General features: G+C 39.5%; 1 protein-coding gene across 2 annotated transcripts in view; it reads left to right on the top strand.

Annotated features, from left to right (window-relative positions):
- The first annotated feature begins 2,859 nt into the window (after positions 1-2,859).
- Positions 2,860-16,700, top strand: part of AGA (aspartylglucosaminidase) — a 28,759-nt gene continuing 14,918 nt past the window's right edge. The window contains exons 1-7 of one of the 2 annotated variants that reach the window (XM_075149294.1): positions 2,860-3,024; positions 5,037-5,190; positions 5,842-5,954; positions 11,923-12,035; positions 13,049-13,163; positions 15,109-15,184; positions 16,019-16,126. In XM_075149294.1, the coding sequence (XP_075005395.1) occupies positions 2,877-3,024; positions 5,037-5,190; positions 5,842-5,954; positions 11,923-12,035; positions 13,049-13,163; positions 15,109-15,184; positions 16,019-16,126 (827 nt within the window). In that variant the 5' untranslated portion in view covers positions 2,860-2,876. The remainder of the gene's footprint in view (positions 3,025-5,036; positions 5,191-5,841; positions 5,955-11,922; positions 12,036-13,048; positions 13,164-15,108; positions 15,185-16,018; positions 16,127-16,700) is intronic. The other variant, XM_075149295.1, reaches the window with a different exon arrangement.

A 16,700-nucleotide genomic window follows, 5' to 3' on the forward strand; every position in this document is an offset into this window, starting at 1 on the left:
ACAAAAGGGATCGGAAGAGAAAAAGAGCATTTTAAAAACTGAGAGTACAGTGCTTCCACAAATCTACTCAAAATAGCAAACCACAACACAGGGTCATTTAAAATGTATTTTAATTAGAAGCATGATGGATTCAAAATCCTTGGTGTCAAAAAAAAAAATCACACTTAAGTAAGTTTCCATAGCAAATGCTAATGAAAAAGTTGATTATTTTTATTAAGAAAATTATTCTCAGATTTGCTTTTTGTGTGTTTGTGTATGTTAATATTAGAAAGTGTAAGTAAAATCAAGATAAAAATGTAAACAAATTACAGATATAACTACAATACTTAATTAGATTTCAAAGCACACTTATGCAAAATTTGAGACAGCAAAAAGGAACTAGGCATGCATTTTTGAACAGATGGTGCTAGATAAGGTCACACAGATATAATTGAGGTCAGAATTTGGCCACTGTAGGAACAGACACTCTCAGGGAAAGAGGTGAATTTCCTCCTGTGTTTTTCATTAATTACTCAGTGCCATTCAGTCACAGTGTTGTCTGTTGTAGATCCTCTCAGTAATCCCTTGCCCATACAAGTCTTTCTCTAGAATATTCTTTCAATATTATGCATTTGAAGAAAAATTCTGTTTGTGGAAACATTGATTTGCTTTTTAGCTGCAGAGACAAAAGCCTACCGGTATCGCCATTTATCTTAGCTACAGTCTCTAAGATAACAGTAAGTATTGGGGGACAAACAGATTAAGGTGCATTTTCACTGCCGATGTAGGAAGAACTGATACAAAACAACGGCTAGTTTTTAAGAAAATACAAACAAGGTTTAAATTCAAAGACCAATTTTAAAATACTTTATATCAGAGACAGAAGGCAAATCAAGAGCACGGATGGATGGAGCAGAACTGACCTGCAGAGTTGTCTTGGACAGATACTGCTCAAATTCTCCTCAGCTTTCAGCATGCAAAACCAGAGTTTTATCGACCCTGCGTTGATTTTACACACTGTATCTGAGAGCAGTGTTTGCTTTGTGAGTTTTTTCACACTTAGCATAAAAATATATGATATTAAATAACGCTGTATACAGTAAAGCATGGATTCATTACTGCATTTATTTCTAGCAGGAAGTCATTCACATTTGAATGCCAGTTAGAAAGCATACCACAGAAATCAAACTCACTGAGTTTCTACATGGGCCTCAAAGCACAATGTTATGCTGTTTCAAGTTGTACAAAATATTCTCTCCACAGCTGTGCAGGCTCAGCCTGCAGATGCAACCATCACAGTTAATACTTTTATTTGAATGACACCCGTATCAAAGTGTTTTTCTTTCATAATGGTCCATTTTATCTGGCTAAAAGAAAACGAGACTTGAAAAATATTGTTCATGTACCAATTTTAGGAACATGTTTGATTATATTTTCCTTTTCGCTTATTACTCAATTGCTTTCCTGAAAATATTTTCCTCCATTTTCCTTCAGCTAATATTAATTCAGATCTGTATTTTGGCCCTTTTCCCTTCCCTAACAGCTTTACACAGAAGTACGTGACAGAAATAAGAACAGCAACATCAGAAATAAATCAGCTAACAGTATTTACCTGAGTAAAGGTTTCTCTAGACTACTTGTAGTTTTGCTTTTGGGAACTGGCTGAAACCAAGGCCTGCTATTACTAAAGTCAAACCCAATACTGTATTTTATTATTTTCTGACTTCTGTAATAAAGGATAATGCCTTTCTTTTGTGACAACCATTTAATTCCAAAGCCTGTGGATCATTTTGTTATAATAAAAATAATATTGCTTCAGGCTTTTTAAATCAGCTTGGGTACACTTACAATTTATGCATGCCTACAAGCTTGAGCTTGTCACACGAGGCCCAAGTATCTCTTCTTACTACATATACAAGATCAGCGACATTACTGGTACAGTGTAATTGAGTTTGGCCCATTACATATTGAAATGAGAATGAACTGGGGGGAAAAAAAAAGTCTATATTTTATATTCACTTCCTCTGGTAGAAGCAGAAGCCACCTTTTTTCACGTTGTTCAGAAATAATATCTGTTTGCTGATCAGCGATGGCTTGAACGTAATCAGCCATGAACACAAACCGGTGCATCACGCTGACAGCAGGCGAGTCTACGGACCTGAACACAGACTACTATGGCAACATGTCAAATGGCTTTAAACTACTGCTAATGGTTTATAATGAAAAGCTTCAATGGCAGGGGCAGAATTAAGAAACTACTTGTTATGTTTTATGATTTCTGTAGACCAAGGGTTTTTACATCCCTCTGTAAGCGATTCGCTATAGTAGATCCCTTCACAGAAACGTCGCTGTGCAATTAAAATACTTTTGACAAAAATATACATGTTAACAAGGCGGCACATAAAGATGTTGCATGCGAATCTCATGAGCTCATATGGAGATTGCTTTTGAACATGTTTTACCTGTTGTGCCCATCCCCTGGCTCAGGGTCCCTGCCGGCACCCACCGCACAGCCCTGTCCCCACCACCGCCGCTCATCGACGGGTCCTGACCTCCACACAAGGAGGCTGGCTTTCACACACACCCAGACATACAACAAATATAAATTGTACTTTAATCTGCATTGGGCCTTGGCCTTTGCTGGGAAGCATGTAGGCTTTTCCTTGCCACAAACACGTTCCTCAGGAGGCCTACAGCGGGCCGTAGGCTCTGGGGCGGGGGCGGCGGTTAAGCCACGGCGAGCCGCCTCACTCCACAGAGGCGAGCAGGGGCGACCGTAGCACTCTACAACCACCCGCGGCCGTATCGCTCCGCCGCGGCCGGGCCGCGTACGCATGCGCCGCCGCAGCCGCCTGGTTGGAGGCGGCGCGGAGGGGGCCGGGCCGGGCCGGCTGGCGATGGCGGCAGCGGGACGCGGCGGGGGCTGGAGGCGGGGGTTGGCGGCGCCTCTGTTGCTCGTCGTGCTGCAGCTGGCGGGCGCCGCCTCAGCCGCTGCCCTGCCTGTAGTCATCAACACCTGGGCGTTTAGGAAGGCCGCAGAGACAGGTGCCCCGGCAGGGGACCGGGCCGGGTGGGGCAGAACAGGGTAGGGCAGTGCCGATCGCTCCCTGGCTGGGTGCCCCTCCTGCTGCGGGGCGGACGGGGGCCTCTGGGTGTTGGTGTTGGCTTAAAAACCAAATAAGCCTCTTAGGCGTGACCGCGCTTGTGCGTGGCAAGCAGAAGCGGGCTGTGACCCTGCTTCCCTTAAACAGCTCTGGCTGCAGCGGGCCCGCGCTACTCTGCTCCCCTCAGGGAGTCAGAGGGTCAGAGCGAGCCCGGCAGCGGCAGGGAGGCTGCGTGCAGGGCCTCTCTGCGTGCTTGGGAAGGGCTGCGTCGGGTCTCGGGGGAGCTGGGCCCCGGGCCGGGCGTCGGGGTGTCCGGTTGCCCTCGTATGGGAGGGGGCCAAGTCCCTGAGCTTGCGCTTGCATTGGTGATGTGCTGTTGCTGAGCCCTGGTGTTGCCTGAGAGCCTGCAAACTAATGGTTTATCTTTCAAGTTTGGGAAAAATGCCTTTAAAAAAAAAAGGGGGGGGGGAGGGGTTATGAGCTGTGAAAAAGCTAGGTTAAAAACATTCTTTCACCAATAATGTGGTTTACACTCTTGTGGCTGTTTGCAATGGTGACTTGTTTTTAATGGTGTCCTTCTGAGATTCCTTCCTGCCCTCAAAGATTTAGATAGTTCTGAATATTATATTTTTAAAGCTCTATGTTGTTTTGTGATGGCAATGTAAATTAGTTGTGGATACTGATTTTAAAAGACTCAAAGGCTATTTTAGCATAGTTGGGTTGTAAATAACCCCTTATTAGGGAAGCCTTGTTAGTAAAATGGGTTACCTATAAAGCCTGGTATAGGTCAGAAGTGAAATACAGTCATGAGAACTGCAAGGCCCTTGCTTTGCAACCTTTTGAAAGCTTGTGTAACTACTCACAGCAATAAAGGTAATAGGAATTGGAGCAGTACTCCTCACACTGAAGTTTATGATAGAGATAAGCGTATGTGGAGTTGGATGCTAGGTATTATGTCTTGCTTTTTCCTTGGTGCAGGCAGTTTCTTGCAGTTGCATGCAGCATTTGTGAAGGTGAGGCTTCTTGAGAAGGTTGAGGCAGTGTAATAGTTTACTTCTGCCAGAAAGAGCTGGACTGTATGCTTCTGCTGCCTCCCTTGTGCTGGCTCTGGCAGATGGTGGAGCACCAGAGCCAGCACAAGGAGGAAGAAGCAGGATTGCAACTGTCAATGGAGCAAGCTCAGCCATTTTGGAAAATCTTGTCTGAGGTCCAACCTTGTGAAATGTCATATGTGCAAAGCCTTCAGGCCCAATTAATTCAAGTCATGTCATTTCGCACGTCTGTAATGTCTTACATTATGACACTATGAGCTAGATCCTAAAGAATAGAAGACTAAGGGTTGAACAGGAGAATGTGGAGACTGTAATTTCTTGTATATCGTTTCCATTTTCTTTTTGTTCTTATGTAGTTACTGATGTAGGTTTAGATCTTTTGGATTGCTGTATGGCTTAGATCTTTTTATTCTGCAGCTTGTGACTTAGTATATGAAACTTTTGAGGGCTGCTTGCTATAAGTTTTTGGGTTTTGTTTGTTTTTTGGTTTGTTTTTTTTTTTCTTGAGATAAAAGTTTTGTTTCCCCCTCTCCCTCCCCCCAAAAGGCTTTAAATAAACAGTGATAAAGTAATGGTTGGTTCTGGACAGAGGAGGTTATTTAATATATAGCAGTTGTGATGATCGTTAGTAAATAACACCTTCCCAGTCAGAAAAAAAGCTTCATTTCTCAATCAGAAACACTAATCAGATATGCAAGAAACACAGTATTTAGAAAAGTAATGCTTTACATTCTTTGGAATATATGTCTATTTTGACTTTATTTCGCCTATAAGTTATAGTTTACTTTTTTTTATCCACTCATATAATGCATCTTCATCATGTCCATCTTTAAAACATTCTTTAAAGCGGTAGTGGAGACTGTTTTCCCTGCTGACATTTAATTATTTGTGTCAATTACAGCTTGGAGAGTATTACAGTTGGGAGGTTCTGAGCTGGATGCAGTTGAGAGAGGCTGTGGTCAGTGTGAGATTGACCAATGCGATGGGAGCGTGGGATATGGAGGAAGCCCAGATGAAAGTGGAGAAACAACACTGGACGCAATGATTATGGATGGGTAAGAAAACTGCATGGAGAAAAGAATGATCCCTGTAATTTTTAACTCACTTTAATGGAAGCGTTGTTACTGATAATCTTGTTGATTTAGGGCTGACTGTGGGACAAGTTATATGTTAATTTGTGGAACTAGGGAAAATACTTATCTAATTGGTGGAAGAGTAGATAAGCATGTTTGTTTTTGAATCTTTAGATGTAGTGCAGTAATCCAGCTCTAGATATAGCAGTTGCACAGCAGATGGTTTGTAGCATTGTAAGCGTTCCCTTTACGTTCATTCCATAAATATTTCACTTCTGGAGCAATTGTCTTCTATACTTTATTTACCATTTAAAGCTGTCCTGATTAAAAAGTAATTGCAAGTGTGTGGTTCATGTTATGAGTTTATGTAACAAAATACTTACTCTACTGAAAATATTACTATGGATGGAGTTATTGTCACTTGAGCAACATCCCCATGCCTGTGAAAGGAAACAATATATGTATGAAGTTTTTCCCTACTAGTGTGATGCCATCTGTCTATGGCATAGAACAATTAAAGCAATACGTTAAAGGAGCAAACTTTCTAATTTAGATGAGAACAGATTTTGTCTAATAAAAAATGTAAAATTATTCTTGTCTTTTTAATAAGTTTTAAATATTTCTTGTTTCCAGCAATACTATGGAAGTTGGGGCAGTTGCGGATCTCAGACATGTAAAAAATGCAATTGGTGTAGCGCGAAAGGTCATTGAATACACTAAGCATACATTGTTAGTGGGAGAGTCAGGTAATTATTCCTTTAACTGTTTCCAAGTCATAGTCTTTTCTTAAAACACTTCCTGTTAAAATTACCATATATTAATCTTGGTAATGTAGGTGGAACGATTTCCTGACAAATTAATCTAGTCAAATAATTCAGAAGTGTTTACTCTTTTATTGCATGCGTATGAATTAGCATGAAAAGAAAAACACAATTTTATGTTTTTTCCACCAATTTAACTGCAAATATTAACTTGTAATCCCAAAGCTTTGCTAATATCACTGATATCAAAGGTATCAAAGATGATTTGATACAAGACACTATAGAAGCTGTTAGATGTAAACATTTCATTTAAAACCATGAAGTAACTTTTTCTAAGGAATGACACAATTAATAGACACTCCAGTTACGTGTTACTATTTTAGTATATATTGAGCACGATTATTTTATAGTTTAAAAATATTAGTGAGAACTTGAATGTAAAAAATTACTTTAGGGGCTATACTCCTGGGCACAACAAAAAAGCGATAGCAAACTGGAGGAATAGTTGAGCTTTCAAAATATAAGCTGCTGCTGTTAGAATAATACTGGTTTCAAAAGAGATGTACATTCCAGGGAGGTATATGAGTTGTGAGTGGAAGGTTACTTGGCTCACAGTTAAGGACTTTTAAAATGTATGTGCCTGCTCAGAAAGATATGTGGAGATAAGTGTGGAAATTGACATCTGAGCATTAAGGGTGAGTCAAGTGCTTTGAAATAGGTAAGAAAAGATAAGATTCTTGAAAGAATTAATGTGTACAGAATGATAGACAAATAAGTGCAACGGCAGTTTTTTGATGGAGTAAAATAGGGCAATAGAGGGAGGTGAAGACAGTGTTTGACAGAAGGTCTGAAAAGAGGGAGGCAGATTTGCATATTCTATTTAATTCAAGCAGTTGGCCATGATTAAGTTACAAGTGGCTGTGGTAAGAGAGTTTTCACAGGTGATGCTGAAAAAGAAATTGGTCAGGTATTAGAGGAGGAAGAAATGCTCATAATACTCCTTTCCCCATCATTGGTAGCTATAAAAATATTTTTAACTTTTGATTGGTAGAATGAGCAGAAAAGATAAGGAAGATGAAGAAACGGAATAATTTAAATGCTGATTTAAAATATATTTTCCAGCCTAAGAAGATAGCTCTTTGCGTAATGGAGTCATGTGGACAAGGCTGTTATGCTGAGTCCTTGCTGTCAGTGAGAACTTCCTCAGAAGAAAATGTCTAGCAGTAGTGGCAAAAGAAAAATGGGGAAAGCTGAAGATATATCTGAGTAAAAATTGAGATGGTGATAAATCTTAGTGAACAAATCAAAGTAGTGGAGAAATTGAGAAAGAATAATATTTCTTGTGAAGGAATGTATTTTCTGTGGAAATAGGAACTTGGATAAAGGAAACTATAGTTGTCTTTACTAGGTGAAGATTGATAAAGAGAAAATAGAACTTTAGAAGAATACATTTGAACCTTCAAATCAGCATGTGAGAGAAACGACAGTTTATTTTCTAAATAAATATATTTACATTTTTACCAGAAAAGCTAGCTAGAATAGTAAAACCTTTTCATATAAATGTATATAATCTCTGCAGGCTTTTTTTATTCAAGATGCAAAATTGCTGGCGTTATTCCTTATTTTTTTCCCAAAAACTAAACTGCACTTTTATTGGAATATATTTAGTGATATAATCCAGGAAAGTCTGCCTGTCTCCTAAAAATTCATTTCTATGAGTGCTTAACATTAGAGAGGAGGAGGAGGCAAGCTGTGGCATGCATTAATTTTGTTCAGTGGATCATTTTTAAATGGGTGAACAGTACATTGTTCCTGGCTCCAAAGACACTCCAGTCCCTTATTCATCTTTGTGGCCCTCTGCTGGACTGTCTCCAGTATGTCCATGTCTCTCTTGTACTGGGGAGCCCAGAAGTGGACACAATACTCCAGGTGTGACCTCACCAGTGGTAGAGTAGAGGGGAAGGATCACCTCTCTTGACCTGCTGGCAGCACTTCCCTTGATGCTGGAGCCCAGCCTGCACTGTTACCTGCCTTTGCTGCAAGGGCACATTCCTGGCTGACATTGAGCTTGCTGCCCCTCAGAACCAGGTCTTCTCCTGCCAAGTTGCTTTACCACTGGGTGGCCCCAGCTTGTACTGGTGCATGGGGTTGTTTCTCCCCAGGTGCAGGACTTTGCACTTCTCTTTGTTGAACTGCATTAGGTTCCTATCAGCCCATTTCTCCAGCCTGTCGAGATCACTCTGGATGCTAGTGTAACCCCTTGGTGCTTCAGCTACTCCTCCCAGTTTTGTATCATCTGCAAAATTTGCTGAGGGTACATACACTCTGCCCTATTATCCAGATCATTGAGATATTGAACAGTATTGGACCCTGTATTTTTCCCAGTGGTACACTGCTAGTTACTGGCTCCAGCTAGACTTCATGCCACTGATCACCACCCTCTGAGCTAAGCCCTTCAGTCGGTTTTCAGTCCACGTCACTGCTTATCCAGCCAATAATTCATCAACTTCTCTATGAGGATCTTATGGGAGACAGTGTCAAAAGCCTTACGGAAATCAAGGTAGACAATATCCACTGCTCTCCCCTCATCTACCAAGTTAGTTGTTTTGTCAGAGATGTTTATCAGGCTGATCAAGCATGACTTATTTTGTGAAGCCATGCTGACTACTCCCAATCACCTTCTTGTCGTTCATGTGCTTGGAAATGGTTTCCAGGATTAGTTGTTCCATCATCTTCTCAATGATCGAGGTGAGGCTGGCTGGCCTGTAGTTCCCTTGTTCCTACTTCTTGCCCTTTTTGAAGACAGAAGCAGCAGTTGCTTTTCTCCCGTCTTTGGACACTTCTCCCAGTCACTGTGATAGTTTGTAAATAAATGATACTGGTCTTGCAATGACATCAGCTAGGTCTTTCAGCACTCATGGTTACTTCCCATCACAGCCCATGGATTTGTGTATGTCCAGGTTGCTGAAGTATTCCCTAACCTGATCCTCTTCCACCAAGGGTAAGTGTTCCTTGCTCCAGACTTTCCCCTTGATATCCAGGGCCTTGGATTTCTGAAGGTCAGTCTTACTAGCAAAGAATGAGGTGAATAGGGCATTCAGTAACTCAGCTTTTTCCATGCCCTGTGGCACCAGAGCCACTGCCCCAGTCCACAGCATGCCCATGTTTTCCCTAGTCTTCCTTTTGCAGTTTAGGTACTTATAGAAGCCCTTCTTGTTGCCTTTGACATCCCTCGCCAGATTCAACTTCAGGAGGGCTTTGGCTTTCCTGACTTCATTTCTGCATGCTCAGACAGTGTCTCCATGTTCCTCCCAGATTACCTGTCCCTGCTTCCACGTTATGTATACTTCCCTTTTATGTTTGAGTTTGTCAGGAGCTCCTTGCTCATACGTGCAAGCCTCCTGGCATTTCTGCCTGACTTGCTGCTTGTTGGGATAGACTGCTGTTGAGTTTGGAGGAGGTGATCCTTGAGTATCAGCCAGCTTTCTTGGCCCTCTCTTCCCTCCAGGGCCATGTCCAATGGGACTCTTTCAAGCAGATCCCTGCAGAGGCCAAATTCTGTTCTGATGTCCAGGCTTGTGATCTTGCTTTTTGCCCTGCTCCCTCCTCTCAGGATCCTGAACCCCACCATGTCATGGTCGGTGCAGCGAAAGCTGCCTTCAGCCTTCACATCCCCAGCAAGCGCTTCCTTGTTTGTAAGTATGAGGTCCAGCAGAGCAGCTCTCCTCGTTGGCGCTTCTGTCACTTGTGTCAGGAAGTTTTCATCAATGCTCTCCAGAAACCTTCTAGATTGCTTATGTCCTGCTGTGTTGTCCCTTCACCATGTGTTGTTTAAAATAGCCATGCCTCTGATTATTGATAAAACTAAAATAATTGGTAGTCTTTTAACTTTCAAGAATGTCTGTATCTGTGCTTTCATCTCTTTTTGAAATTATTTCCTTTTCAATATTTTCAGTGTGGGGGGAAAAAAAAAAACCAAATAAAACTAGTAAATAAAAAATAAAAATGTGTGATAGTGTGAGTCAGCAGGTTCTAGGTCTGGAAATGAAAAGTGGAGTCACAGGCTGTGAACACTGAAATAATTATCCAGTGAACAAAATCATTCAAATTTGATAACCTTAAAATTCTGAAGTTATATTGTTGCAGCATTTTCACCCATTAAATGAAAATTTAATAAATTGCATTATTTTGTCCCTAAAAAAACATATAAAAATTGGCGCTGAGAGTAATTAACATTGGGGAAGTGAAGAAATCTTTATATCATATTGCATGAGGAAGCTGATCCTGTGAGTTATACGTGAACAGTTGTTAGCTAATCGCAAGCTATGATGAAACCTTGAGCCTTACTCAGTGAAGAGGATGACAGTGTGGTCGTGATAAAATCTATCTTGAACAAAAAAACTCATGCAAGTCAAACCTGATGTCTTGTTTTAATCTTGCTGTTGTAGATGTAAGCCAGAATAGAAACAAATTTGGTGTGGTTTTACAGTTAAGGTTTATAATGACAGTGGTGTACATAAAAAATGAGTTGGTGTAGCTTCTGTTGAACAGATACAGATAACCACACTGACCAGTTCTTGCATTCATTGCCTAATTTCTTTAGGAAAGGTCATAGAAAACTGGCAATAAAAGCCACGTATACCAATGTAGAACTGAGTCTGGTGAGGGACATTCAGTGCAGAATGATTACAAGTGAGGAAAGAAAAGAAGAATTTTGGTTATCATCTGCCAAGAAATTTTCAGGTTTGTCTACAATAGATAGGAAAGTTTCATAATCACAGTGTGCCTGACCTTCTCCCTTTTTGTCCTAGCAATACTTAGACCACTAATCCAAGTAAAAAGTTCAGAGAGTAAAAATGACCAACTCTGCTTCCTGGAATAGAAACAAAGCTTCAAAAGTCAAGAAAGAATGACTGACAAACATGCACAAGCACAATTTTACCTTTAAAAAAAAATAAAGCCCAAACCCAAACAAAAAAACCCCAACAAACAAAACAAAACAAAAAACAACCCTGCCTGTTTGTTCTAGAAATGGGAAAATAAATATCTGTTTAATTGAAGCTGTCAGTTTTCTTTTGCTCTGAGTGCAAAGAGACTTTAATTGTGTCAGTTTTTAAGAAAAACACAGAAAAGCTGTCCAGAAATAATTGAAGGCTTTTCTTAGTCCTTGGACTGGAGAAGCTTGTTCAGCTGTGTATTATAGTGACATTATTATCAAGGATTGGTAATATAAATTGTTCAAGCATCTGAATCTAGCAACAGTATCTGTTACTAGGTAATACCAAAGTTATCTACAAATGGAAGAAGAGTTTATCTTTTTTCTTTTCCCTTTCCCTAACTATAAAAGCCATTCTTAGAAGTGCAGCATTCTTTCATTGCTTGTGTTGGTATTTCTTTTGCTCTCTTGACACATATTATATTAATTTTCAAAACAAGGAAGCAGTCACTTTTAAAGCTGCAAGGAAGAAGTGTAATATGATGTAAGTTGGTGGATTGATTTCTGCAAGTATCAGTGTTTTAGTGGCAAATGTTGTGCCGCTATGTTACTTACATTTCACAAGAGACTAGCTTTTTAAGGAAAATATACTATTATTTGTATCATTTATTTAAATATTTCTGTGACACACGCAGCCCAGGCCACTCTTGCTCCAGGTTATTTGTGTCCAGGTGATTAACAGAGTTGAATTTGTTTCTCTTTCAATGGTAAAACATACATGTCTTAACATAGTTACAGTGAATTGAGGAAATTTGATATTGCCAGTGAAGGGAGAGTTTGTTACTGCAGTTGTACGTCACTATAAAGGCTGATACTGCTCTCTGAAGACATATTTCTCATCTCCATAGAGAATGTAGAATTTCTTGATTTCTAGATAACATTACATGAATGCATTATCATAAAATACATAAAAATGTGAAGAAATTAATGTTTTTGGTTTTGTTGTTGCTTTTCAAGCCTCCCTGTTTGCTGTAAGAATGGGGTTTCCATACGAAGATTTAACAACCCAAAAATCTCTTTCGGTGTATTCAAAGTGGCTTAATCAAAGCTGTCAGCCAAACTACTGGAAGGTACAGTGCAGCAGTTGATGGTGAAGGGGGAGTTTAGAAAGTCAGTAATGCAGCATTGCCTTTTCCTTTCAGCTTATATTGAAGCTGTGCTTTACATGTGAAGAAAAAAAAAATTTTGCTTATTGAACAGAACAAACTTGGAATTACCAAGCATTTGGTAGACTCGGGATGAGTATGTGTCTAGATCCTGCTTGTTTTGACCTTGCTGCAGTAGCATTTTGGTGTGGGAATTATGTTTTTTTTTTAGCTCTAAATTTGGACAGGACTTCTCAAACTACACAAAGCAGTGCATATTTTTTTTGATACATGTATAAATTTCTGAAATAAAATCTTACAGTGCAATTAAGGTCCTTAAATAGAGAGGCTTTATGCAGACTTGTGAACACATCAGATTAGTGCAGCTGTGCGTTAAACTTGCCTATTGTGGTGAGGTTGGTTTATTGTTTTGTTTTGGTTTTTAGTTTTTGTTTTTGGATTGCTGTTGCAGATTTCTACATGTTTGTACACTGTCTTCATTGTTTCTTGGATATGAAATGCTGCATTGCTGAACCATTTTCATTCAATACATACTCTGAACCATTTTAATTCAATACATACTCTGTTTTTCAGTTGCGAAAATACCTTGACTATGATACTGACTTGACAATATCATCTTCATTTGACATCAGTAAAACAGGCTCAGTTCATCTGGTTGGTTTTTTACCTTGAAAATTTTCTTCATTTTGCTGAAGAATGACTTTTTTTTTTTTTTTTACTAGTCAGTTGAGCAAAGGAGAATCTTTAATTTGAACCACATAACTTTCTAGTAGGAAAAACTTTTTACCATATAATACCAGAAGTCAGTCTTTATTCTTTAAGTGAAACAACTTGCGGGATTTCAGTACAGCTGTATAATTTAAGTATTGGGCATCTGATACCTGTGTAGTAGATTATAGGTATTGACTGTAGTATTTTTAAATTTATCTGTAATGAAGCATAATATATTATTCATGAAAATCACAAAATAATTACAGAATGTGGTACCAGACTCTTCAAAATCCTGTGGACCATACAAACGGCCTGAAAAAGTAACTTACAAAGAAGAACAGAACATCTCGCAAAGAAGTGTTCATAATCATGATACTATTGGTAACAACTTTTGGTAACTCTGATGCTGATTTTTTTTTTCTCATTCCCGTACAGATTAAATCATATTAAGTTTAAAGAAAAGTATTTCATATAGGCATTATTTCCTATTTATAGTGGTTTCAAGATTCTGTTACTTATGTGTTAGGATGGAGTGCTTAAAAGTAGGATTTGTTTTTGTTTTTCCAGTGCACTGGCTGCACAGCCACTTGCATCATTCTTTGCCCTTAGCTATTTGTTCATTGCCCCACTGCTTTTCCCTCAGATACCTTGGCATAATTGCTTGGGCAGCTATGGATGCTTATAAAACTGATCAAGATTAAAAATAATTATTTTTATCTTGATTGTGGTTAACTTAGGTCGAGTCTCCCCTGTAGCTGTCAGACCAACTTAAAAGTCATTGCAGTGGTGGAAGAAATGAGTAACCAGTTAGTCCTGTTGCCAGCCAAAAGCAATGTTTGTTGAACAGTCCTTAAAATTATAAAATAAAGCTTGCTTTCATTTTTCTTCTATTCTGGCTTTTAAATAAACCAATAAATTTCTACAGAAACTACTATGCTTAAAACAGGTTAGCAGTAGTAGTGCCAAAAACTTGGAAGAGTTTACAGATTGAGGACTGTTAATTGTTAAGCCTATAAGCTGATTAATGAGCAGATCAGACAAAGGACTGGAGCAGTTACAGATTCATGTCTTTCAAAGCTTTATACTTTGTAGAATTTTCTGCCTGACAGTATTTGCAATACCAAGAATTAACAAGTTGTTTCAAATGTGAATCTTTCTTCTTTGCTTCCTGTCCACCCTACTAATAACCAATTAATGTTCTACAGAAGTCAGGCAACCTACCAAATTCTTAAGTTGGTAGGTAGATTTCTTTACTGGGATATACAGTCTTCAGTATGTGCTAGAAAACTCAGAAATTACGGAGTTTCAAGGTGAAAGGGAAATCTGCTAAATACAATTCAGGAATTGATGTATCATTAAGTAGTCCTAAGCTGTTTTGTAGTAAATGATGGTGCTTACATCTGTACTTCCAAGCTCTCCCACCCTGTTTTTTTATATAAGAAGTGTCGCCTTGACTAATACATTTTGAGAAGAGTCTTCATTCAGAAAGCATTTAGGAAGCTGGTAGGAACTGATGTCCTTCCAGTCTTTTTGCAGAGACTAATGGTGGCCATAGAGTCAGTGCCTCTATGGTTTTAGCTTCTACTGGTCAGGAAACTTTTCTATGAGAAGGAGGTACTGCTTAGTGAGGTCAGAGAACCAGGATTCAGCTCTTTGAATTCTGCTTCTTGCCTCTCGCTTTGTAGTGGAGTTTGATGCCAGCAGCAATTTCTGCCCTCTGTTAAAGAGGTGAAATCTTGCTCTATGGAGAAGCAGCTGATCCCAAATCCTGTTCCAAGTGGCAATCTAAGCTTCTCTAATATGAGGCAGCGGCTTCCTTATCAGCACGAAATTAGCAAGGGGTAGACTTATCCACACATTTGATTGCCTGTCATGTAATTCTTGTTACTTTGGTAGGTAGTATTTCACCTTCTGCCAAATCTAAGCTCATCCTTCTGACTTTTTTTTAATCTCCCTCAAGCATCATTTATAATTTCCAAACTTTGTTGTCCTGATGGTGGTAACACCAGGTACTTGTTCTCTACTGATTAACATAGGTGTATATCAGGAGACAGCGGCTGTTTATGCAGCAGTAATGCACAGCTCTGAACAGTGTGGCACTCACTGTTTTAGATTCCTTTTTGAGCTGTTTTAATACATCCAAAAAGTTTCCAAATGTGTTTTAAAAATAACTTGTTTTCTTTAAGAGTATGACTTTTTTATATTTCAGGATATCAGTAATTTGAATAGTCTGGGTATTGTGGTTCTGTTTGATAACCATAGTGCCAATTTAATAAATCTGTTAGGGGTGTTTCTGAGTATGTTTCATTCCTCTTGAAAATTTTAGGTATGGTTGTAATCGGTGGGAGTGGAACCGTTGCTTCTGGGACATCTACTAATGGTGCAGGCCACAAAATTCCAGGGTTAGTATCTCTGGTTTTATAAAAAAGCTTTTTTCCCCACCTCATTTACTATAGTAAGCTTATCTAAAGGTTATATGTTTTAGACTGTGATGATCACAAAATGGCCTTACTTATTTCTGGGCACTGCCATAAATCGTAATACTGAGAAACTGAATCAGTTGCAAGATGATTTGTGTTTGTTTGAGGGAATGCTTGTTTTTCAGCTTGCTTAATTCACCATACAGAGACACAAACAACTGGCACAGTTGTGAGGCAACTTGTAAGGCAAGGCACCAGAGACAAATAAGCATTTTGGAGAGGTGTACATTCTCCAAAGAAATGTGCATAGAATCAGAGCCCCAGGCCTGTATTTTGTCTTTCAGATTTTTTTTTGTACCCAGTTAGGAATCTTGTCTGTCAACAAAGTCAGACAACTTCTGTATTTAGCAACAAGTTATTGAACATTTTAATGTCCCCAGCTACTTACTGTTGCCCACTGGCTAAACCTTACTGCCTTTTACTAACTATAGTCAGTATAATAACAAACAGTTGTGCATTGGAGGTGGATTAAGCCTCAGGTCAGTCAGGTTATCACAGATCACTTTTATCGGTAGTTTTAAGACAAGACTTCTGACTGCAGTGGAGTGACCTCTTTACCTGTTCTGTTCTCCTGTGGGTTTAATGCTAACAGCTGGAGGCAGTAAGGTTGACAAAGTTAAAAGTGTGCCCAAGTCACAAGAATGTGTCAATATCAGGCCAAGAGCTATTACATTAATGCAATCCCACTGGAATTAGTAAATTACAGTTTTCTGTAGTTTCCAGTTTTTTTGTTTTTTTTTCCATTGTTCACTACAGCCGTGTAGGAGATTCTCCAATAGCTGGAGCAGGATCCTATGCAGATAGTACAGCCGGAGGAGCTGCAGCTACTGGGGATGGTGACATCATGATGCGCTTCTTACCCAGGTTTGTCCTTAGGCCAGACTTTGCTGACTTTCTCTAGCAAAATGTGAACTCGGCAAATGACGTAATTGATTAAAAAGACAGTGTGACTTACTGGCTGCTGAAGTAGGAGTAAAGGAAGGAATGGAAGGGGGAAGAACAGTAGCAGAATCAAATCATCCTTATGATCTGTCTTAAAAGTGACTTCTTGCATATCTTGATGACAGATCCCTTAATACTGTGAGCCAAGCTGTGAGCAAACAAGCAGCGGGTAATGAGTATATTCCCAACCTGCATGCTTTTTAACAGAACTGATTAGCTTTCTCCTGGAAAGTGTTTTGTTGCGTGGGAAAGTAGTGTTATAAGTTGTAGAAAGGATGAGGGGTGAGTCTTGGATTACTCAGGAGGGTGGGGCGGTGTCACTGTAACAATCCTATGTAATTGTATCTAATTTGAAACTGGAAGAGGTGTTTCAGTGCTGTCGTCATGGTTGCGTAACCTGCATAAAATATGGCTGTTTTCATCATGAGTCTTGACAGTCATTCTTGTGGGTCGGTCTCAGCAGGAATGAGTTATGGAAGTCCGTGCTGAACATAAT

Source organism: Calonectris borealis, chromosome 4 (assembly GCF_964195595.1).
Source record: "Calonectris borealis chromosome 4, bCalBor7.hap1.2, whole genome shotgun sequence".
Taxonomy (NCBI): domain Eukaryota; kingdom Metazoa; phylum Chordata; class Aves; order Procellariiformes; family Procellariidae; genus Calonectris; species Calonectris borealis.